The 25,282-nt window shown below is 43.4% G+C and overlaps 1 protein-coding gene across 1 annotated transcript in view; it reads left to right on the top strand.

Annotated features, from left to right (window-relative positions):
- The window catches only part of FRMD4A (FERM domain containing 4A), a 196,193-nt gene that overhangs the window by 118,534 nt on the left and 52,377 nt on the right, over positions 1–25,282 (top strand). Inside the window, exons 8-11 of the mRNA XM_009321777.1 lie at positions 7,396–7,479; positions 14,616–14,681; positions 14,885–14,942; positions 16,759–16,845. Of these exons, the coding sequence (XP_009320052.1) occupies positions 7,396–7,479; positions 14,616–14,681; positions 14,885–14,942; positions 16,759–16,845 (295 nt within the window). The remainder of the gene's footprint in view (positions 1–7,395; positions 7,480–14,615; positions 14,682–14,884; positions 14,943–16,758; positions 16,846–25,282) is intronic.

The following is a 25,282-nucleotide window of genomic DNA, read 5'->3' as shown; positions in this document are numbered from 1 at the left end:
ATCATAGAAGGCCACTAGGTTAGTCAGGCAGGACTTGCCCTTGGTAAACCCATGCTGGCTGTCTCAATTGACCTCCCTGTCCTCCATGTACCTTAGCATAGCTTCCAGAAGGATCTGCTCCATGATCTTCCCAGGCACAGAGGTGAGACTGACCGGCCTGTAGTTCCCCGGGTCTTCCTTTTTTCCCTTTTTAAAAATGGGGGTTATGTTTCCCCTTTGTCCAATCAGTGGGAACTTCACCGGACTGCCACGACTTCTCAAATACGATGGATAGCACCTTAGCAACTTCATCTGCCAGCTCCTTCAGGACCCGCAGATGGATCTCATCGGGTCCCATGGACTTGTGCATCTTCAGGTGCCTTAGATGGTCTCAAACCTGATGTTCTCCCACACTGGGCGGCTCTTCATTGTCCCAGTCCCTGCCTTTGCCTTCTGCGGCTTGGGCGGTGAGGCTCGAGCACTTCCTGGTGAAGACCAAGGCAAAACAGAAGACTGTTAATGAAATGCCCAAGAATTTTCATTTAATTTGACTGTATCTGTCAGCTATACATTAGTAGCAACCAAAGGTCAGATGGCTATTTGATGCCTCATGTGAGAAACATGAAAGTTCTTCATCTGATGCTCAGGAGAACTGTCTGTGCTAAAAACTTTACATACGCCATATATTACTTTTGCTGACCTGAATGTGAGTTCAGCTGGAGGACCACATTATCCATTGAAGTTAGTTTCAGAGAAGAAAACAAGGTGTGAATGGGCAGTGAGGTTGAATTGCCGGATAAGCCTAAAGACATGTCTTAATTTTGTCAGCATTGAGGTACACTGAGAGAAGACTGTAATGATACTCTGTGCACCCATAGAAGGCTGTGAATAACAGGCAGGTTCCGCCTTCTGGTGGACTAGGACTTCTAGCCAGCTAAAACTGAGGCAAATCAGTGAAAAGGAACAATGCTTTGCCTGCCTATCAAGGAATCTGAGGTGACATAAGGTAACCCTTGCTAAAAGGAAGTTCTGCCTTATCATTTCTCAAAACCTTAATCAACTTGCAAAATCCTGACATGCATCTGACCACAGAAACACAAGCCCAGTCTTGCTTCATTTTTCAGTTCCACCCAATTTGGAATAACTCAGCTATCGGCAATGTTTATTTAGGGGGTACTGGAGTGCATGTGGCTCTTTCACTTTTCAGCCTGGTTTTCAATGCACTGCCAAGTGCTTAGCCCAGGAGAGCTGGACCAAGCAGAGTTTTGCCATTCAAACCTGTGATAAACCACATCTGCCATTGGTTTTGCTATGAAGAACAATATTTAATGTTTCTCAGAATATCTTGGACATGACGAAAACACACCCAGAAAGCATACATTCAGACTATGAAACACAGAATAGAAAGGAATCAGATGGCTCGGGATAAGAGGACTGAAAGCGTTTTATCTTCAAGTATCTGTTTCCAGACCAGAAGTGGAAACAGCCAGTGGAAAGCATCCATCTGCTAAAAGCTGTTTGATGTCCCTTGTAAAAGGAACGGTTGAGTTTATCACAGTGCATTTCTCTAGGTCACAGAGATATGATGAATCTTCTCTGAGAGCACAGAAGATACCTCAACACATGGTGTTAACTGCTTCCTCCACATCGGTGTGGCAGTCATCACCATCCCCATTAAAACAGCTAGCTCTTAGTCCTTTCCACCTGTGGATCACAATGATTTGAAGTGGAAGGGGGAATCCTTAACATCTGAGTCAGGCAGAGAAGTGGTGTTGTACTAACAACTTGCTGACACTGCCAGGGATCTGAATTTATAAATGGGCTTTTGTGGCAAAGCAATCTGTCATATTAGTGGAGTTGAAAGCCTATTCTTGGAGGAAGGTAGAAGAATCCTACCCTGACCCTCTATTGTCTAGGAGAAGACTTAGCATCTCCAGGGACGTCTGTCCAGCGGGTCCCCTCTAATGTGCACTGACATGGGTTTATGTGCTGGGTGAGATCCAGGTGCTACTGAAGTCAACATGAGGTCATTGTGGTCAAAATTTTGCCTGCTGAGATTTGTGGTTATTTGTATCAGCAGTGTAAAATCTGGGAGGCAAATCAAGCCTGGGGCCAGCCAGAGGAACTGCAAATGGAGACAAATGTTCTGACTTCTCTTAGGGCTGAAGTTAGCTTCAGTGTTTGAAGTTAGTTGATGTTGAAATGCTGTTTAAGATAGAAGTGGCTACTCTTTTAAACAGAGAAGCTCTGCAGTTGTGAATGTCTTGCTGCTGAGGTTTAAAGATAATATGTTGTGCATGGCAGCATGCATTGCGTGAAGGCTGAACTCCTGAACTCCTGCTTTGTTTTTGAAGAAATAAGTTAATTCTAAGGTTGCATGCTTGGAACGCAGACTGCAGATTTCCCACACCTGTCCTGTCTACTGCCACCATCAGATTTATAGCCTGTGAGACTACAAGTTTCTCTTTGGCCCTGATCCAGAAAAGTGCATAAGCACTGGCTCATTTCTAGCAATGAGAGAATTGCTGTTACCCCTGGGAGCCTTCCTATGAGTTGCTGCTGATTACCTCAGGTGCTGGGATAGCCAGTGCCAAGTTGTCTCAATTTCAGCTGTGAGTTGGCACCTGCCCATGGTGGCCAGAGCATGATTACCTCCAAACCCCGCTGCACCCAGGTGGTGGATCACAAGGGGCTTGTTCAGGACCCCTGAATGCAGTTGCAAGTCTGCTTTTTGGGCAGGCATCGCAATGACTGCCCAGTGTTTGGTAAGCCTGGAGAGCACATAGTCTGAGTCGCCCTTATCTGTCTTCAACTAAGAGGCGACAATAGCCCTGACGGATCAGTTTGGCATCCATAGAGAACAATTTGACTAAAGCCTTTTCCATTTCTAATGTGTGTTTCCTTTCAAAAACAAGCCCATCAGAAACCCTGAGCTCCTGAACCCATTTAGATCAACTAAGAAAAGTATTTCTCAGTGTTTGCTGTAAGTGGCCTGGTCCAACTCAGTGTTTTGCAAGCAGAGTTGTACAAAAGGTACAACTCTCAGTTGATACAGATTTAGGCAGAGCAAGGTTTAAAATAAAGTTATTCTCCTTAAGAAGTTCCTAGTCCTCTGCATTAAAGGAGAATGGTTTTCACATTATTTAAAAGAATCCCCAAATGCTTCAGCTGACAAGACTGAAAAAAGTTTACATTTAGGCTGGGACATACCACTGAATTTAGGACAATTGACTATCCCTGTTCAGCTGATTCTCAGGTTGAATAGGACACTTAAGATTTGATCTGTGCTTTTCGTATTAGTTACAAAAGTTTTGACTTCAAAGGCACAGAATCATGTGTATAAAGCTCCTAAACTAGTATCCTGCAGACAGATGTAAAGGTTATTGACTCAAGCTAATCTTGTTACTAGCAGGGAGCTGAGTCGCACTTGGTTGGCAGAGCGTGGGCAGGACAAATTTCAATTCCTTAGATGAACACAAATCCTACAAGTAGGCCTCTTTAGGCCTACATAGAGGAAGGAACCAGGGTGCCCTGGCTAATTTGGGGGGAGCATCACATATTGTTAAAATAGTTGAGATTATCCCTCTAAATTAATCCTACTGGATTTAGAGTCCAGTCTGACGTTGACCAAAATCTTGGGGAAACTCGCACTGACTTCAGTTTTAAATGTTCAGAATCGAGCTCTTCAACCTTAAACAGCATCTATGTCAAAGCAGCTGGAAATAACATATACTGATCATTTGTCCCTCAGTTTGGGGAGGGGAAAGAAAAAATCCTGAATTGTTGCAGCTAGTTCCTCAGACAGGCTCTCATTGCTAGATTTCTTCCAGTTAAGCAATATGAGACATTTCGAGTGAACTCCAAGTATCTCCCAGCAATATATGAAAGAATAACAAGGGAGGAAAGCAAACGGCCAGTTTCCTGTTAAGCAGAATTTCACAATAATTTCAACGTTTGGGCAGATGGTAATCTAACATAGTTTTAGGCTTACTTTTCTTTCTGTGTAACCAAGTGACATTTAACTCATTAGAATTTATTAAGGGGTTACAAAAACCAGGCTGCATTCTTGCAACCTTATGGAGAAGATCCTAAACGCTGTATTTCAAATGGTACCGTTTAATCCGAGAATCTCAGGCTCTGCATTTCCTCTTGCATTCAACAGAATGAACTATCATGCTGAGAAGAGTTGACAACTTTAACCTGCAGTTTATTTTTGTTACTGATGATTGTTATTACACATGCTGGAAAATGTATGGATTTCCTGAGACAACTGCATATGTAATCTTGCTCAAAATTATTGCAGCCAGTTTGCAAAAACTTGTTTTTCACAAAATGCTTATGAAGTGGCTAGGTAGGCCTCTTACCCCCATTTGTAGACAGAAATACTGAGATGTGGTGACTAATTTATTTGGCCAAGACTCATTAAACAGGCAGTACCAGAACTAAGACCGGAACTCAGGAGTTCTGTTTTCTAGGTCCATTCTCCAGTCAGTCAACTTTACTTCTGGATATCTAACCAGCTATCAGGATGCCATGCAGATGGCTTTTCCAGTTCAGTTTTCATATTGTTATTCAGTCTTTTAAATACTTTAATTTCCACCATAGTGCAGGAACAAAGTGGTCTGGAGGACACAGAGAAAGTGTGGAGCCTTTCCCCTGTATATTAATAAATCTATATCAAATGCACCCTTCCATATATAACAACCCTGGAGGTTGGACACTTTCGAATATAAAATAAATGCAGCACAAGTGACCTGATTAAACAAACACTTTCTATACACAGTAATAAAATAAACACACCGAGATATTTCACTAGAAAGACTGGGAAAGGCAGTAAGTACAAAACCACTTGTGATCCTGCTGGAAACATTTTAAAAATTAAGGGGTTTGGTGTTTTAAAAGGAGCCAAGAGGAAAGTGACCTCATGGCCACTAGTTCAAATGCAACCTGAGTCATTATTTTTTTCCTTTTCATTGATTTGACATCCTTTTGGGAGTCTAAATTCATTTGTCTTGAGACAAGCCTTGCCAAAAGACTTAGTGAATATATGGGCCACGGAATGAAATACCTTTTTGTTCCTGGAAGTGGTTACCTGAAATACATTTGGCGCTTTGAAGTTGTGAGGCACTGCCTTTATGGTATTTTTTAGGTACTGAGCAGAAATGCTAATCCCATCCAACAACATCACTAAGAATGTATTTTTTCTCTGATTGTTAAAAGACTTTTTATCACAGTGCAAGCAAGCTTTGCTCCTTACTGACAGAAAAGATGGAGCAGACTGGTGTTAGCCCTTTCTTTTATGGGAGCCATTACTGGTTCAGGCTTTTTCCCAGACTCTCAAAGATAGTTAGTCACCACTAATCTTGCCCTATTTGACAGTTTTCTGGGCTCAGAAAGTCCCTGTTTGGAAATTACTCTCTGTCTTCCCAGAAGAACTTTGGAAATTTCTCAACTTCCTTCTATGAGCAGACAGCCTCTGCTGCTTGTGCTCTGATTGTGCTGGGTTCTATTTTTTTTTCGCGGTTTCTTTCAAAATGTCAAAAAACTCAGTAAGAGCTGAGTATGCACATGCTGTGGAGGAGACATCTCTGGGCAGACCCAGTAAACTCCATAAACAGCAACAGCTTGTTTTCTAGCCTGTCAGTCACAGAGCAGAGTGGCCAGATCAGCAGATAACACGGAACAGAGCAGCTTCTTGTTCAGACTTGTGCAGATATTTACCTGCCATGGAAGAAAAAATCTGAATAGTTTTTGAGCATTTGCACTCACAAAGGAGGATCTATCTGATGGTCAAATGACCATGAGATTTAGGCAGGAGTGGGTGTTCAAACACTGTCAAGAGTCATTTGACTTGGCATATGAGGTGCTACTGAGTGGTTTTCTATGTGCTTAGCATGGAAGCGGTTGCCTTAGTCATTTCTTCTAAAAGTGCTGTTCTACACATCTTCACTCTGCAAAATTTGAACCTAATTGAGACTTGGACATCCCTGTCATAGATTTGTCTTGACTAGAAGTTGTGGTCCTGTTTTAAAACTACTTAATTGATTGTCAGGGAACTACCAATAAACGCCTGTAGACATACCCAAAATGCCTGCTCCAGGATTTATGCTAGTGGTTTACCCTATGGCCCAACCTAGCAATTATCCTGCAAACTCCAATTAAGACAAACCCACCTAGGTCTCAGGCAGAGCCTGCTGCTGGGATGTACAAATGGAGAAATGCTGTGGGAAGATTTTTACAACAACTGAAGCAAGTATCATGTCTCTACAAGCCACCATACAGTCTGTCCCAGAGACAAGAGCAAAACTCAGGGTGACCTGGCACGTCCAAGGGCTCCTTGGGCCTTTAGCAGGTGTTAGGAAGGCTGGTCTACAGCTGGGGATGCCAAGACTATCTGTTAATGGCCCTGCTGCCCTACAGGAAAAGCCAGTGGGCTGGGAAATCTGGAGCTCTGGAAGAGGTATCTCTCTCCACAGCTCCAGGACAGCCACACTGTTTGGCAGGATAAAGGGCAGGGTACAAGAAGGCAGAAAAAAACTGCCATTAAGAAGTAAGCCAATAAACATTAATTCTTTGGCACTCCTCAGTGTCCTGTCTGGCCCTCTTGGCTGTGTATTTCTGTGATTTTAAAAGTAACAGCCACACTGTCCTCCTTCACAAGCCTTTGCAGGATTTTTTTTCATATGCACACAATTCCTTGTGTGTTTAAAAGCAGGAAGGGAGGCATTTTGGGTTTGTAGGAGAAAATCCCATGGTTTCATTTCATCTGCAAGAATCTGCCTCCCATTTCATAAGCTCTCACTGCTCGCTGGTGTGCAGTGATGCTGCTCCAGCTGGCCAGCGTGGCCACTAGAGGTTGCAGGGAGGAGAATGTTAGCCAAGTAGTTGGGCCTGTCCCACGGAGGGTTTTGTGAAGCAGGACACAAATTCAAGCTGGAGTCTCATCAGTGAAGATGTTGTGCAAAGGCCAGGTCACTGGGGCAAGAGGCTAAGAATAATCTGTGATGCTAAGAAAGCAAATCATTACTTTTTGCAGGAGGTTGTAAGGCATTAAATAAAGGTTCTTTATTGCAGCTGAAAGCATCACTTTTCTTCCCCTTGTTTTTTTCTCTGTATGAACATGTCCGTGGGACCCTGCTCAATGAAATGTGACATGGTGGCTTTTGTGTCCAGTCACCAGTAGGAAGTGCTTCAACATAACCATCTGGGAGAGCTTCTCTTCAATTTTGATAATAGAGGGAAAAGTTAACTGGGCTGCTATAAAACAAATAAAGAGAGAAGAAAAAGGAAACCCCAGTGCCTTTTGTTAAGGAGGAACAGATGTAGAGCTGTAGCAGCCTGCCAGCTAGGTCAGGTCATATCAAATATTGTGGTTGTTTTCTCGTAGCCTGATCCTCCTTTTGAACTCTCTTTCAGCAATGAAGTTGTAAGGAATGAATTAAAGAAGCTGCCAGCCCTCCCAACACCAGCACTGAAGGAGCATCCTTCCCTCGCTTACTGGTAATGTATCATTCTGCTGAGCAGCTTTGCAGTGTCTTATGGAGGACCTGGCTCTGGCAATATGATCTGAGAGTGGAACGGGGATGCAGGGATTCCTGCTTTCCAGCTCTGGGTCTACCACTGACTCACTGCATGATTCAACACAAGTAGAGCTACCACCCTGGGCCTCAGTTTCCCTGTCTGCCAAATGGCTGTGGTAATATCTGGCCAGAAAATTCACTGTAAATGTGTAAGTGTCCTGATGAAATCAAGAGGCCTAATGTGCCATGTCCTTTCTCAGCACTTTGCATCTGTGCAAAGTTTTCTCGGTTTGAAATGTCAATGTTTTGCACTGCTCTGTGTTATTTTTGAGTGATTTAACTTAATCTTGCAAGTCCTCTCTGTATAGCATAGCTGAACTAAAAGGGGTGTATTTCTCCTTTTATACGAAATAGGTGATGTTAGGAGGTGGAGGCTCGTGAGCTCTGTCTTTATTGCACTGCAAATTAAATCCAGGGTAGGAGCAGGGTCACAATTAAATTTTGTATGCCCCACACATAGATTCTTTGTGCCACCCTGCCTATCCCTTTTATCTGTGCAAATAGGAAAGAATTTGGGGAAAGACTGTTCATTGATGGGGAGATGCTTTCACTTGATTTTATGCTTGTTCCTCTTTCATGTTTGTCTTTAAAGCATTAAGCTATAAGCCTGGGGCTGGGAGTGAACTTCTTTATCTGCTACTCTTTTAATTTTGGCATCTTGGTAATCTGAGGATGGCAGGAGGAAACAAATCATTTTGTAGTTTATGATCTCAGTTCTTCCCTTTGCCAGGAAGGCCATCCACTTTTTCTAGCATGGCTACAATACCAGAATTAGCTGTACCTAGTGTCAAGCCGTAGGCAAGCTAGTCTGTGAGGTCTCCTAATCACTTTCTGAGCACATCAGGAGAGACTCGGAGTCCCCGGCTGAGGTTAGGAATACTGACACAAAAGCTATGGATCATCACAGTCTCCTGGCGTTTCTGTCTAGGAACCAAACCAAATCTTTATGAAAAATTGATAAACGTAGGCTGCCATTTCACTGGAAGCAGCATGGTCTCCCTCTTTGGAGCATCTCTTTCCTTCTTCCACAAACTAATCCACACACTAGAAAGCAGTGCATTTCCAGCCAGGTCAGTGGCCTGGTCTGGCTGACAGACTGGTAGCTCAAGCTAAAAGCCACCACGAGAGGAGTGGTGGGAATAAGTAGCCATGGACAGGGAAGGCAAATCTGACCCTTCAGCAGCAATATGGACTGAGGTCTTATTAAAGTGCCCACATAGCCTTTGCTTCAGTTGCCTGTGATGGTATCCGTACACAGGAAAGTGACAACCCCAGTTGACTGTCAGGGCCTGTTTGCCCATCAGGATCTGTCTGCCCCCACTGTCGGCAAGTGTTAGTCAACATACCTATGTTAAGGACTTCTATTGGGAAATCTCAATGAGGTCTGGGACTGTCTCTGTCCATAAGACACTCTCCTTGGGTTTGGGCTATGTTGAGTCACCTGAACAAGAAGAGCCATATACAAACCTCATGCTCAGAATGCGGGTATTTACAGTTATACACAAGGTACAGCATTTCTTGCAGCTGTACTTAATTTTGTGGGAGTTCTCACATGGCTGAGAACAGGTCGCAGGTTGGGAAGCTGGTTGTTTCCAATGGGGTAATAAAACCAGTGGCTACAGTCCTGTGACTCCCTTGTGATTTCACTTCAGTAACCAGGTCTCAGAGACCTCTTATACATCAGTAGTTCATTATTTTTTAATGGTGGCTTTTTCATAAACACCCTCTGAAATGCTGAATGCTCTCAAGAAGAGGCTGCTGGTGAATCGGGCGAAAAGCCTCTGAACTACAGATCAAGCTTCAGTGATCTAAGAGGGCAGATTTTTAAAACTGTGTTTTCTGACACTTCTGCATCTCATGCAGATTGCATACTGGATACAAATTCCATCCTGTTTTTTTCTGTTTACAATAGTTTTATGCTGCAGTTCTTCAGCATTAGCACAAAGCAGTTACAAGTGAATTTCCAACTCCGGAAATAAACATTTAAAACATTAGGGGTGGGACGGGTAATTGCTCTAGTTAATTTAAAATAAACAAACAAAAGAACCCTGTGCTATATTTGTATCAGCTGAGATGGACTAAGAGGTGATAAAATGGATAATCAAGTAAATACTACGATACCTTCAGCAAGATACTATGATAGGTCTGCATGAAATAATGGAACATTTCCATCATGCACCATGAAAAGCATCACCTGTTGCTCCTATCAAATGTAGTAAGACCAGTGGGATGAGTCCTAGATTCTTAGATGCAGCAAGGGCTGAATCAGCACAGTTTGGTACCTCCGGCTCCACCTTCATGGAGTCTTTTGGTTGCATACCCTTGCTGCAGGCCTTTCCCTTCACTGTAACCTCTTCTTGGAGGTTTGTAGACATCACAAAAAAGTTGAAGGTTGTAATTTTTATATCATCAAGTTGCTGTTTCCAGCTGTCTACAGATTAAGAAGAATCAGTTGCACATCTTGTTCTCAAGCATCTCTTAGCATCACTGATTACTGGTGAAGCAAGAAGGGGCTTTTTGGTGTTTTGTTTTTGGTTCGTTTTTTTTTCTTTTAAATGAAAGCTGAGCTTCTGGTCCTCCCACACAGTCCAGGGGCTGGGGCCCTGAGTTTTGATTTCTCTTGCCCATGCATGGAAAAAACTGACAGTATTTATTATTTTAGACGCAAAACTAATCACAAAGACTTTAGAAAATGTGCTAATTCACAGTGCTCCTTTCCAGCCACTGTCATTGCATTTTATCTCAATTCAGATCCTCCCCAGCAAGCTGCTGCCTTCAGTGGAACAGTGTATGACTGCAAATAAAGATGTTAGTAAGTTCGAGAATATAATCAAAATGGACAAATCAGGTTAGAAACAGAACAAGGGTAAGGAACAGCAATGAGTGGACAGCTATTTAAAACAGCTCAGTGTGCTGGGAAGAGAGGGGGAAAACAATTACCTTTGAAAATCTGGATCTGATGATGAGAAAATCTGGCCCTGCATTTGCTTGCGAGTTGTCTGCCGTCCAGTTCTGTAAGCTGCTGGGACAGGAGGAATTTCTTGGTAGTTCTAAAGATCTTTATCAGAGTTGTCTGCTGCAGGATATCATCCATGTATTAATTTTTGCAGCTTTGGGGGGAATGTTTTATGAGCTGGCAAACAGACAGTAGTACTTCGGCAGCCTCCGTGACTCCACATTAGTTAAGCATCCTCTGCCAGCCCTGCATTATGAATGAGTTTCTGTGTCACTGACACCGCAACAAGCCAGAGCAGGGGGAGAGGAGACGTCAGCTGGTGGTCCAGGCAGTGTCCCAGCACTCTCCCAGCTGTCCATAGCAGCATGGCAGCCGCTCGGAGATGAACAGCTGAAATGATAAAGGAGAATGTTTATAAGCTCTGCTAATGCTCCTTCTGACCCGTGAATGATTTTGCTTGTTTTCCCTAGCACATGCTGGGCTTACCCCTCTGTCTCAGAGCTGGAGGCAGAAAGTGACCTCTGTGCTGGATGATCTTCCTTGCAGAGGGCAGCGGGAATGAAAAGGAAGTTCAAAGAACTGTTAGAGGAGGTGACTGTGACACAGCTGGGGTGGGATTCATCTGACCATGAACATTTATTCAGTGTAGACCTCTCCATCTGAGCTAGGTGCCCTCAGCTCCCTTTGCTGTCAATGGAGAGAAGCGACAGTAACCTCTTCCCAAGGAAGCCATCGGAAATAGATTGGATGAATTGTGCTTTGGAGTACCTGTTTCTTTCCCAAAAGTGTGACTAGCCCAGTGTTGCAGAAAGGTGAAAGGCAGCAAATCCCACTCTTAAATATTCATGGCTTGATTGGTAATTCAGGCTTTATTTTTTTGTTCAAAAGAAAGTAGAAACAAGCATGATACTTATCTGGCACTTATCATCTGTAGACCTCAAAACATTATACAATGGAAAGGAAGATCATCAGTATCCTAACAGGGCAATGGAGGTATAGAGGGTGGTGCCTGCATTTGTTTAGGAGAACTGGGTAGAGCCTGGACTATCCCACATCTTTTAGTATGGGTTGAGAACATAACTTTATTCATCCCCCCTGTTCAGGAAGGCTCCCTGACATCTAATCTGTCCTTTTGATGGAAATGGGCCATCAATTGGCTTCCCTACCCAAGGGGTATGGTCTGGGAACATATCCATTATTTTATAATAATCATTTGTAAGAAAGTACAGCACATCCGGAATCACATTAGGTAATCATCCTGTAGGTACATCTATCCTTTCCTTGAATTCATCAATATGAGGGCTTGATCTGTACAATAAACTGCACAGAGTGGAAACCAAAGCTAAGAGTGTTTTCCACTGGAAAAACTCCATTGTTTTCTGAGAAGTCACTCCTGGTTTGTTCCTGTCTGAGACAGAGGAATTGCATCCACATGTAATCGTGGTTTTAAGAGGTAATTTCAAAGGGCTGTAAGCCTCTCTGCCTATCTTTTTTATTAAGAAAGATGTTTTTTGGAGATCTTCCAGTACTGAACACTCATGTAATTCAGTTATTGCTCCAAAAGTAATCCTGTTTATGATAATCATGGCAGGAGACCCGGGCTCTGCCTTCATGTGCACGCCCATAACATCTGTGGTACTTACTTGGATCAGTGGGATGAATATGGTTTCATAGCTGTTGAATTTATAGCTTACAGATCATTTTCTAAGCATTAAAATTATTCTGAGGGATTTGATGGGAGAGCTGGACCATTCCTTTACCCATGTAATTTGTCACTGACTCAGTCAGCACCCTGTACCCACTGTGGCGTGCTGGTGGGACATCACTTCACCTTGCCCTAGTAAGAGCCCTTCTATTTTCGCAAGTGACTTTCAGGAGAAGTCACTTGGTGAGTGAGTAAGGAAAGCAGTTACTCTCAGACAAATTACAGGCTTGTGGGGGAACAGCTGGCCCTGCTGACAATCCGACAGACCATCTACTTTGAATTGCTCTGTGCTGTCTACACTGGTGTTTCTGGTCCTCTCCCTTCCTCCCTGCATTACCAGGGATGTATGCACAGTCCTCAGCTCCCCTGTGCCAGGCCCCACGCCCCATCTGTGCACAGCACGTCTTGTTTGTCATGTCACAGTGCAGTTTGTCCTCTTTGTGATGTCACAGAACAGAACATCCTGTGTGTGGTGTCACAGCAGGCTCTGTGTGGCCTCTACATGTGACATCACTGAGGGCATTATGAAGCCTGTGCCCAGCAGGGGCAGGGAAACTTCTTTCTAAAAGAGATTCTGGCTCCACGCAGATCTCTCTGGCACAAGGACATGTATGGGGAAGGCAGCAATGAGAAGACGCAGTCGTGTTAGCAGGGCTAGCGAAACACTTCACAGTTTTGCACAAAAGTCCCTGTGGGCATCTCTGAGCAGTTGCGGTGAGGTCATCTACCAGACCATCGTATACTGCTGTGCTCCTTCACACTGTCTGGCAATAAAAATAGCTTCAGTTCCGCCTGGGGAAGGATTACCGCATGGTGGACAACCGTATGACTGCCTTTAAAGGCCCCACTAGGGGCCCCAGCTGGACCTAGGAAATGCAGGGAGGGAGGAATGCTAGTCCACGTTGGCCTAAACTGCATGCAGCATGATGGCATTAGATAGACACTTGGTACTACTGGAAGCTTATTCAGTGCTAGGTGGGGAGGGCACAAAGGTGGCATAAAGGTAGTTTAGGTTTCCTTCCTCTTGGACTGGCAAGGTCTGTACAGTATCTCGAGGGGACTCAACAGATTCTTTATCCTTGGTGTTGCACAATAAAGAGCAAGAGATTGGGTTTAAACCTGAGGACTTAAGTATTCTGTTATGTCAATGTAACAGATGGTCTTGTGGGCATTACATTGCTGGAAGCCAGAGAAGAACCAAAGTCAGACCAGTCTGAAAGTACCAGGCTCAGAGGCTGTGATGACTTGCATGGCCATAGATTGAGACAAATGCTATTGAAATCAAAGGAGAGTGCTGTGAACCTTCGAAAGGAGATCATTGACTTATACTTTGCCATGCTGCAACCTTGCTAGCATAGCTGATTGTATGCATCAAATAGCTCTGGTTCTGTGCTCTCCTGCTACCCATTCACTGGAGAAGAAGGAATGAGATTCTTTAAAAGTAAACTTACAGATGTCTCTCAGTCTGTCATTTGGGTCATGCTGATCTGCTTTTGGATGCTACATCTCTACCGTGTATAGGTAAATGTCTCAACATGCATTTATCAAACATGCCTAGAACTGTTCTCTGACGCAGTGGTGCCCACTGGTGTGCAACAGCATCCAACTATACCATGAAACTGTCTTAGTCTCCAAAGCAGTGTTGGGAATGGGCCCTGGCCCATGCTAACTCCCAGTGCATAGCCAGGAGTTGCCTGGGGGAATGCAAGTTAGTATAACCCAAAAGTATGCAAAGGCACATCAGTACTTTAACAGTAAAGGGACCCAAGTTTGAATGCCTCAGAAACTTTCCCTGCCACTGTTTAGCCTGCTGTTATAGACATTGCCTCTGTCTACACTAGGAATTTAACTCCTTGCTGAGAGAGATTTCTCCAGAGTACTTCCACTAGTGCTCCTGTACGTGGTTTAGTGCAGTTGCAGTGAGGAGTAATCTGTGAGGCTTAGGGCTATTACTGGCCACCAATTTCAGAAAGCTTTGCTAGCTTTCAGAGAACTTGGTGGGCTTGGAAAGAAGTTGCACCAGCTAGGGCAAAGCAGAGCTTCAGCAACTCCAACACACATCTGTTTGCCACACAATGTAATATCATGGGCATCATTTGCAGATAAGGAAAGTAATGCAGAGAGGGAAGAGTCTGTACATGTAGATACCGTGTTTGTGAGTAAAAAAAGGTTCTTCCAGAAAGCCAGCTCCTAGAAAACCATTTTTATTCTCAGTCTGTGAATCCCCCTTTTTTACCCTGGGCTGCATCAAATCCCCTCATCTAACACTTTTGCTTGGCATCTTTTGATTCCCTCAGTCGGTAGCTGTGTTAACAGAAGTATCTCTTCACCTTTTGGCAAGTTTCCTAGTCGTGATACTGCCATTATATAAAACATCTCATTTCTTCCTTTCCAGTGAGGATCGAGTCATTGAACATTACAAGAAACTAAATGGTCAGACAAGAGGTCAAGCAATTGTGAAGTAAGTGACTTCTTGTGACCTTTGTTTTATCAGGAAATATTTATACTGGACTGTAAATACAATATGTAACTATGTCTCCCATCTCATCTACTGCTTTATTTTTAAGTATTTCTGTACTTACTTATTTATTTATTTAAGCATTTTTCCCCAGATCATCCTCTCGGCTTCTCAGATATGTTATTCTCTTATGTGTTGTTTTGCAGTTACATGAGCATTGTAGAATCCCTCCCAACATATGGAGTGCATTATTACGCAGTAAAGGTACGTGCTACAAAAAAGGGTCATTTATTGATTAAACTGTTGTTGGAGAGGGAGGGAGAGAGGTATAAATAACCATCCTGCTTTCAGAATACAATACTCTGCTACTAAAGTCTCGTTTCACTTCCTGTGGTAGGATAAACGTATTTCAACTGTGTAGTGAATGCTTGGTAAATATAGCTCCAAAGAGGAAAATCCTGTTCTTGGAGATAAAACTCTTGGAGTCCTATTGTGCTGGAGATGTTCAGCCCACAAGCAGCAGCAAGCTCTGATGATGCCAGTGAACCAGCACCAAAGGGACAAGCCAGCCACTTCGCTGGCAGACTCAATGCTTCACTCCTTTTTGTAGTTCCAGGAGGTCAGACTTTTCCCAGCGGGCAGATCCATGAGCAACTAACTAGGGCCAGCCATGATCTGCAGACTGCAGCTCCCTTCGCTTGAGATATAGGTAGATGGATACAGATATAGTACATCTTTTTAATGCCAAACCATTGTCCCATACTCTAGAGATAACACATCCCCTTCCCCAAACAGCTCTCCGCTTCTAACTATGTGGATTTCATTCAGGTATTCATGAAATACCTCATTTCTTTTGTCTAATGATTTATCACCAGATCTTCCAGTCTATTATTATTATTATTATTATTATTATTACTTCCCTGCCTGACCAGCTGTGTAGGGTTGTTATGTTTTTTTAAGTAGAGAAATCAATAAACATATAAAGAAAGCTAGATCCACACTCCCCAGAGCATATTTCCTCATTTATCACCCCTGAAGTTTTGATGTGTTTCATCATTATCTCTCTGCACAGATCATATGTTTTTTCATACATCTGTAATGTCTTGCACACGTGGGGTACCATAAAAACACAAAAATCTGACAGTACCTGTTTCAGGGAGATGCGTTTCTAGTCTATTCCTGCTAATGTGCATGGCATTTTGTGAAAAGCATTAGCCTCATCTTTTGCCAGAGGGCAGGATCCCTCCAGCACCCTTTGCATCCCAATCTCTTGGACTACTCTAGACCAAAAACGATCTGGTGGATTGGGCTGGGTGTTCAAGCCTGCAAACACTTGAGAGTTATTCCAGTGAACTCCCCATGATCAATAAGTACCAGTGAGCAGCAATGAGGCAGCAAATATTGCACATAATAGGTTTTGCTTCTGCCTGATGTCGGGGCTTTGGTTTTGCTGCGTTTTACCCTGCCATTCTCTATCACATTAACAGAACAGATGTAATTTCATTGAGGACTCCAGTTCAGTAAATTGCAAAGAGGCTGGTATCAGATATCAGCCATTACTCCATAAGGCCATTTTATTGCACATTCAGACATAAAGCAGTTGGGTCCGAGCCTGTCAGACCTTATCACTTGGTAGCTCTCCGATCCCATTACTGCTGCATTTTCAAGATTAATGCTAAAATCCCTCCACATAATTCAAGTCAGCTGGGTGATTCGCTTTCCTTCCTCTCCAATCTCTGAGTGTTCAGACTGAATAATTTTCAGGGAAGAGAAAGAGGATGCACCACTGCACAAGGGACCCATGTCAAAGCTCCCCACCTCCCCTGGCAGCATTTTGAGTAACTTGATCACAGGTGATGCATTTTAAATGGTTTTATATGTCATAGCTAAAAGTGAAACAGATCCCTCTAAAAGCATGTGGCTTTGTGACTTGAGAAAATTCAGCAGGGGTAAATTTAACAGCACCCATGACATTCGAAGATATTGCTTAAAAAAAAATCTTCACCTTGAATAACAACCTAGGAAATCTCCAGCATTTCCCCATCCCATTCAATGTAACTCCCTCTCTTTTTTCTTCCAGGACAAGCAGGGAATTCCTTGGTGGTTAGGACTTAGCTACAAGGGGATTTTTCAATATGACTACCATGACAAAGTGAAACCAAGAAAGGTAAGTGTTTACTTTTCTATCAAGGTCTGGGCTTGCCACACATGTTGTATCTTGATTTGAGGGTGTGATGTATGCCAAATGCTGGCATTGATTCATGTGATTTTGAAGGATGTTGGTTCTCCCAAACTTGTCTGAATGTCTGCAAGGAATTAATGGACAAAAGTAGCTCTTAAATTATTAAATGTTGTAGTATGGGTGGGAAATAAGCATCACTTAATCTTGCAACTTACGCTTCTTTTTTGCGTGGTTCATAAGACATAAATGGGAACTGAAGGACTGATCCTCTCCAGTGCTGGAGACCTTCCATCCCCACTGGCTATGGTGGGATTGAGCATGCCTAGCCAACCCTTGATAGTGTATTGTCAAGCCATAAATGATCCGAGAGAGAGAGGGAAGAAGGGACAGGAAAGCTTCTTCCATTTATTACAAAAAGAAAAAATTGCATGGTTTTCCCAGGAGCAGCATTACATTTGATAAGCAACAATTTTACTAACTGAAGAGTTAATGTCAAGCTAACAAGAAAAGAAGACTTTCATCACATGCCTAAAAAAAAAGGCATTAAAAAGTTTGTGCCCAGTATCTGATTTGTTTAGGCACTTTACTTTGAAACAGTTCACAAATCAAGGCATGGCATGCATAGATCTGATCACAAAACTAGAGCTTAGTCAGTGATGATTAGCCATTCTGGTCTCTTTATCACTATTTTTAGTGAGGCTTTCAGTGCATCTGAAAATCAGGATTTGTCTCAGTCCTTCCAAATTGCCTTTGAGAAATCCAGCTAAGGAATGTCCTGTTCATTTGGGAGGAGGAAGGTTGTCATCTCCTGAGCTCATCCAACTAGGCAGACCCATGTGTTCTGATTTTCCTACCTAGAATGCCATCTAATACAAAAAAGCTCATCTCTGAGCACATACCCTGCACAGTGTGTTAGCAACAGTATTTGTTGTACTGCAAACCCGTGGAGACATCAGGAGGCAAGGTTTCAGGCTTGCTTGCAGGCTGCAGAACTGGATGATTTGGAGCAACTAGGCAGCTCTTCTATGGATGCAAATGCTTCCATGCTGAATTAACGTACTGCATTTCTCTTTGCATTTTCTCCTTCTCATTTTGTCTCTGTGCCAAGGTCCCCCCTCCCTTTCTTTCACCTCCTCTGATCACATTCAAGTTGGACACTGTCTGGTGCTCACAGATAGCATCTTCTATTAAAATAAACTAGAATCAAGGTTTTGGTAGAAAACAGAACTGCTAAGGAGGCAGCAGGAGATAATAGGTGCATTGATTAGCCTTTTATTCACTGAAGGCTATTAAAGGGCCTTTTTATTCACTGAAGAAAAGGATGAGGGGAGTAAGGGGGTCTTCACAGAGCATCTGTGCTCTAAAAGACATATCTATTTTGGATCAATCATTACCTGCAGAGAAAGCCATACTCACACATGATAGTTTAAAACATGCCTAGGCTAGATGTTTGCACCCACATACCTCCATTAGTGCCAACCCCCCAGGGAAGACATGTCCTTAAAACATGCCTTCAGAAGTCAGTCTTAGTGATAGAAACATTTCTTCGGAGGAAAACAGTGCCCTGCCATGACAAGGACTCAGCCATCCACAAGCTATAGCAATTTTTATCAACCCTGATGGGATGAGAGTGCTGGTGGAGAGCATCAGAAGAAAGAAAAAAAGAGGTCAGGTATTCTGACTGCGTGAGAGGAGACAGCCGTTTCCACTTGAAGAGTCAAGCCTCCTTTCTTAGCTTCTCTACTTTCTCTTCTTCTCAGCCGCTCAGGGTGATCTGGTGTGTAGCATTCATTTTAGAGCTTGATAACGTCTTGGCCAGCCTCTCTGCGTCCCCACTAACCTACCTCTATCTCCCACATTGCCCCTAGAATCAGGGGCTGTACACATATCCTACCCTTTTTCTGCAAGTGTAACCCTAGAGAATAGGGTGCCAGTTTTCTCTTTATTGGGAATTACTATTTTTTTTCTCTCAGCAAATTATATACAAAATTCAGGAGACCCAAAACAATGGTGCCGCCATATGAATAAAGCACTGAGGATTTATGTGGCTTAGCAGAAGTGGTCATAAATCTGGGAGGGAAGGTTGGGTGGGAAAGGAGAGCGGAAATTTCCGGGCTAGAATTTGTCCATTGCCATAATCCAGAGACCACAGCAGTGAAAAGACAGACCTAGATGAGCATTTCTCTGTTACATGATGCTTGCAAACCCCATCTGTTGGCAGGGCTATTCCAAAATGCACTTGGACAGAGTGGCTGAGGCTTCATTATTTTGCCATCGTGTGCTTTTACCCTCTGTAGAGCAAGTAAAAAGACTTCTTACCCTACACAGGTGGTAAAACCCCTCTGGTGAGAGCAGCCCAACTCCCTCAGCAAGGTGCAATGTTTAATACTCTGCTAATTAGATTGTAAAATTGCATTTGATAACCCTGGTATCTGGGAACTTACCATAGTATCTGATTCATTTCACTATACCAGCATGGGCTGGTTCAAGTCTTTGCTGTGCAAAGGGGAGGGGTAAACCTGACCGAACTTTCTGCAAGATAAAACTGGGGGGAGGGGGAAAGAGATTATGTCTTTTCTGATCTTTATTATTTTGTTCCTGCACATTGCCAATGCCAGAAACAAATTGAAAAATTACAACGGAAAAATAAATGTCCCTGGAAGAAACACAAGCAGAAAATTGTAGCAAGAAACCAGCTGAAACCAAGACATTTATATTAAATGCATATAAAAACCTTGCTTGTCTTATAAGGGAGATTGTAATGTTTTCCTATTATGTCATCCTAGATAGATTTCCATGCTTATTGTGTTTGCAAGTGAAACCGTAACCCACACTAAGCAGCTGAGCCTATCTCAGATGATCCCATTAGCAGTCAGTCAAAACCATGTTTTTATTAAATTGCTGGAGTAAATCAGCCATGTGTCTCTAGAAAACTAACTAGGTTTGTCAGCAAGTTGGATGAGTCCAGAGAGGAGAATTGAGGCTAACGCAGGGCCGGAACTTGATCTTGCTTGCACTATTCTCATTCAGGCATAAGTCTTCCAGCATTACTGGAGATGCAGCTGAGATGGGTATCTGGCACCTAGTCCGAGGTGGTTCAGACAGGAATGCAAGGCTATTAAACTGGAATGCAGCTTGCGCTGGGCTGCAGAGCCTAATGTGACTCTGTGCTTCTATTTTTACGTTCCCTCCTGCTTATGCTTGAATTCTGTGGAAGCTCTGAAGCTACCCAAAGCCACCACTTTGAGGCTTATCGTTCTCCCTTCTGTTTTTCTCCTGTACGTTCAGCGGCTGGCTCACAGACTCAGCAAGCCTTGCCAAAGGCTTCCTCTTGAATGTTGCCCGTTCAAACCCAGCTTTGGTCTGTATCAGTTATGATCTGATAGCCATTCATTCTTAGGTATTAAATAAATGCAAAATTTTCTGCATACTTCACAAAATCCATCACTGCAGCTGAACAAGAAGAAGGGAGTATCAAGTGTGGAAAGATGGCTGCTGTCCTGCTAACCATATGCTGAGGCATTCTGGAAGTTTAGTAGTGTCTTGCAGAACCAGTATCATTTTTGTAGCAGCAGCACGCAGCATCCAGGATGGGCAGAATTCATCTTCCTCTATGTTAGTTAAGACTTAGCTTCTACAAACTCTTCCCTGTGAAGAGAAAAGGCCCTTCAAGGCTCAGTGTGCCTTGAAAAAGCACATCAAAAAGGAGTCACTGTCCTGCTGGGCTCTACCCACCTTGGGTCAGCAATGTCCAATATTCATGATAAACCAAAGCAAATTCTTTGGAGCCAGGTCTTCAGATAGGATGTGCCAGCACCACTCTCCCACAAGCCACTGAGGCTGTAGTGACCAAAGCCATTGTTTTCAGAGAAGGGTCATTAGGGGTTTTTTTGCTTGCATTGCAGAGCAATTGGAAAGAAAGAGCAAGGCACTGCAGCCCCCCTGTGTGACTATATTGTCTGTGAGTGGTGTTTGTTCATTTTAACCACCAGGTAGGGATGTAACTCTACTCCATCCCAAGAGACCTGTACATGAAGTAGAAGCAGCATAGCCTGGAGCTGTGAGACCGGCATGCTCAAGCAGCTGTAGTAGCACTAGGCATGTCTCTGTTGTTCTAGTGAGATATTCCCACTGATTTAAGAGCCCAAAGGCATCTTTCAGTGCACACAGCTTAACAGTTAGTAAACAATTAATGCCAAGCTGAAGAGTGACTGATTAACAAAGTCAGCCAAAGGACTTCCATATGGCCAATAAACAGAGAAATTGTGTAACTTATCACCAAAAATAAAATGACCTTAAAGGAGAGTCTGGTAGTGTTTGGTTCCTTTGCAAGAAATACCACTATATAGTGTTATCCCCTTTTCTTCCACAGAAGGCTAATGGCAACGAAACTTAAGGTGAGCCTTTTTTCTCAGACTCATAAACATTATTACTGTTCACATTCTCTGGTTGACTGAAGAGAACCCAAGGGGAATAAAGACTTTTGAAAATAAGATCAAATGTCAGGCATCCCAAAATTCAGCTGTGAATGTAACTTGACAAAGATTTTCCCTGTGACAGCCAAACATCAGTTTCTGCCATTTCTTCCCAGCATTATCCTTTCTCTGAGATTAAATGAAGCGTGCTATGAAAATACTCTGTCCCTTGCCATAAGGTCTCCACAATGCTCTATGGATCCTCATTACAGAAGAATTTAATTTGTAGTATTGTTGTGAATCCAAAGTAGTGGTAACGGATTGACTTCCCATTTAAACATGCAAAAACAAGAGCTGAGTTGGATCCATCCTATCAAGCAATACAAAGCACAAGTAAAATCAGTAGCTTTAAGTGTCTGATCAGAGAGAAATCACCTGCTTGTTGAAAGCATGAGCAAAGTAATCAGCTCATTAATTGTGTCCAGAAAGTGAAAGATTGCTGTGTGATGTCACTTGGCCTTTTCCAAACAGTAAGAGATAAGAGTGAACTTTCCCAATTCCAGAGGCAAAATGAGATATTTACACAGGAGGAGCAATAGCCTAATTAAGAGCTGCTTTACTGCAGAACAAATAGAGATCCTCTCTGCTTTAGGGCATAATGAAGCATTGTCAAGTCAGTAATTGCATTGATGGAGCGGTTAAACTTGTGTTTCCTGTGGTGAAGGAATGACAGACCAGTAACTTAAGAAAACATAAAGTAGGGATTGAGGAGGAACGGGGAGGAGGAAGCTGACAAATTGGTCTCTATCCTGACTGATCACAGAACATCAGGACAGTCAAAAAGGGAAAAGAAACACGAAATTCAGATCAGTTAAAGGGAGTCCAATTCACTTGCATAACTCCTTGCTGCATGATACAATAGAGGTCAAGAGCTTAGAAGGGTTTACGATAGGACTAAAGGTGTGTATGGGTGACCCCTCCATCCACAGTTACAACATTGAATTGGTTGTTTTTGAACAGGATTTTGGGAGGGGTTGTATACCCTCATGTTCAAGGAGGGTGTTTGATTTGGCAGCAAGTTGGTTTCTGTTGTCAGAGGTATGGAGCATGTGTAACGCTCCTCTCACTGGCGTGCCACTGAGCCACAGGGTGTATTCAGAAAGGGCTGGCCTTTCTCTAGAGCATCCAGAATCAAGTGGGGTCAGAGACAATGTGTTGGACTCGTGGCTAATTGGGCTCTTCTTGGAACAGCAGACTCGTGGCTAATTGGGCTCTTCTTGGAACAGCATCATTTCCTAAGACCTCTGCAAACATCTTTGCATTGCAGACAGGGATAAAAGATTTCAAATTTACAAATGATACAAGAGGAACAGAAAACATTTGCAGGAGATACAGGTTTAAAAGCTAGTGGAGTCTCAGTGGCATTGCTGTAATAAATTATTCACTGTGATTAGCTGACTGTTAAGGACTACCTGCTGACTCCTCCTGCTCAGCTCTTTTATTTCTCTTCCTGTTGCTGATCCTTCATGCTTTTTGGATTATGGACTTGGCTGTAAACTGAACCAGTCTTCAGGTCACGGTGGGTTCAACTCATTTTATAGTGCAGTAATTCAGTCTTGGTTTAGTGTTAGGAAATGTGGAGCACTGGAGGAGGGAGACATATATAAAGTGAAGTTCCTTACCATGCTGTTTCTTCTAATGGAGAGACATTGCTCACCCCATTTCCTTCCATATCAAAACGTAAGACCCAGACCTGTGACTGTTGAAGAGTAGCCATAGTTTAAGACCTTCCCTTGCTGAAATGTCTTGTTCCATCCCTGTTACACAGGAGACCATGTTCTCAGTAGCACCTTTTTTGCTGCTGCTTGCCCTCAATTTGGGTTGTCTACCGTCCAGCACCAAGCTCTTCCCCTTTCAACACCCACTACTCCATGCCTTACCACTGGACTTCATTGTGCCAAAAAGCTGCCAAGAGCACTGGGAGATGAATAAATCAGATCAGAGCACACTGGGCTGGAAAGCAGGATTTTGTCCCTGACACTGAGATTTCCACGGGATTTGGCCGGACATGCCACTGGGCTGTCATTCAGTGAACGTTTCTTTTGGCAAATCTTGCCACCACTGCTCATTTCCTCCCCTGGGCCCCTTCCTCAGTCACACTGGTATAATTGTGTGGCCGGGAAGGAAACTGGTCCAGAGAAGGGATCGGAGCTCAGCATAACCCAGCCAAAAAAAGTGGTCACTTTTAACCTTGATCAGTTCCTAATTCCATTCACCATCTGGCCCACAATCAGTATCCTACAGCACCGCTGTAGGAGCTGGGTATGAGTGCAGGCTGAATAAATCACAGCAGCCAGAGAAAGGAACTGCCATTAACCTACACAATAACTTTGTGGAGTGAGACAAGGGCTCCATAGATCGGAACAAGACAGAAGGAGTTTGGCTGCATGGAATTTGCCACGGTTGAACCAGGATGAATTAACAGTTAGGTATGGGTCATCATCACCACTTTTTCTCAGATAAGCTGGTAAAAGTTTGCTTCAGTGTCTCTCCCAAACAGGGCTGATCTCAGACCGCTAAGTAGATTGTCTAGGTAAAGCAACTTCTTAAAATCATAGAATAGTCATGCTCACTTTCCATTATCTAGGTAAATAAGTAGCTTGATCAACTATAATGCTTGTGAACACTAATACATAGTTTAATGCACTGCTGTTTTATAAGGAAACCAGCACTATTTTGGTGGTTTAGTGTATGTGTACTGTGATGATACCGTCAGGCATGCAGTCCCCAGGGTTTTCTGTAAGAATTTACATTCACAAAGGCTACAGCATGACATCCCATCCCCTGATCCAGCCAAGTCAAGCCCATGGCTACCATTAAATATAGGAGTAGTCCCATCAAAGTAAAACTCCCTTGCTCTAAATGCTTTGTCGTATTCAGGTCTTAAAGGGTAATTCTCTATAAAAGTAGCAGCCAAGTCTTAAATGATTCTGCAGCGCACAGCAGGAACTTCAACAAGATGCAAAGACAAATCACTCCAACAGCACAAAGTGAAACAAATTGGACCTCAGCGCCCTGGAGTTAGGGTGGAGATCTGGAGCGAGATTGAAACCTCCTCTGAGCACTTGTGCTTGGCTCTGAAGTGGTAGCAGGCTCCCGGTGTGCCCCACCCTTCTCAAATGCTGTCTCTTAGCTCACCAGGACTCACTACACCAAAGGCCTGGGCATTTTTATCGCCAGATGAAGCCAGGCAGGGGCCCGGTTATTCAGTGGCTATGAATATGAAGCATCTTTAAGTCAGTAGCCTGGGCAGGAGGCTCAGAAGGTCAGGCATTGCAGCCCATTACCATGTACGTGGGATTGCGGCTGCTGTGGCACCCTATATGCAGACACCCTGCATCACAGGAGTATTTTTAGTCACACAACCTAATACATATGTATATCATCACAGCAGTGTGAGATGGGGATGGCGGTTCCTGTATTTTGGTTTAAATATAGATGTACTTTAGTCATGCCACTAGAGAAGACAAAAGGATCCTAAGGAAAGAGAGTAGCATTTTTTTCAGGAATGGTTTCGGGGCAGCATAAATCATTCCAGGGTGCCACAGCTGATTCATAGGTGATAGGCTGGGCATCCTTTATCTAATACTTAGAATCATAGAATAGTTTGGGTTGGAAGGGACCTCTAAAGGTCATCTAGTCCAACCCCCCTGCCATGGGCAGGGACATCTTCAACTTGATCAGGTTGCTCAGAGCCCCATACAACCTGACCTTGAATGTTTCCAGGGATGGGGCATCCACCACCTCTTTCACCACCCTCAGCGTAAAAAATGTCTTCCTTATATCTCGTCTAAATCTACACCCCTTTAGTTTAAAGCCATTCCCCCTTGTCCTGTCACAACACGCTCTGCCAAAAAGTCTGTCCCCATCTTTTTTATAAGCCCCCTTTAAGTACTGGTAGGCTGCAATAAGGTCTCCCCAAAGCCTTCTCTTCTCTAGGCTGAACA

This window comes from Pygoscelis adeliae, unplaced genomic scaffold, assembly GCF_000699105.1.
Source record: "Pygoscelis adeliae isolate BGI_AS28 unplaced genomic scaffold, ASM69910v1 Scaffold202, whole genome shotgun sequence".
Classification (NCBI taxonomy): domain Eukaryota; kingdom Metazoa; phylum Chordata; class Aves; order Sphenisciformes; family Spheniscidae; genus Pygoscelis; species Pygoscelis adeliae.
This window is presented reverse-complemented; position numbering and strand designations above follow the sequence as displayed.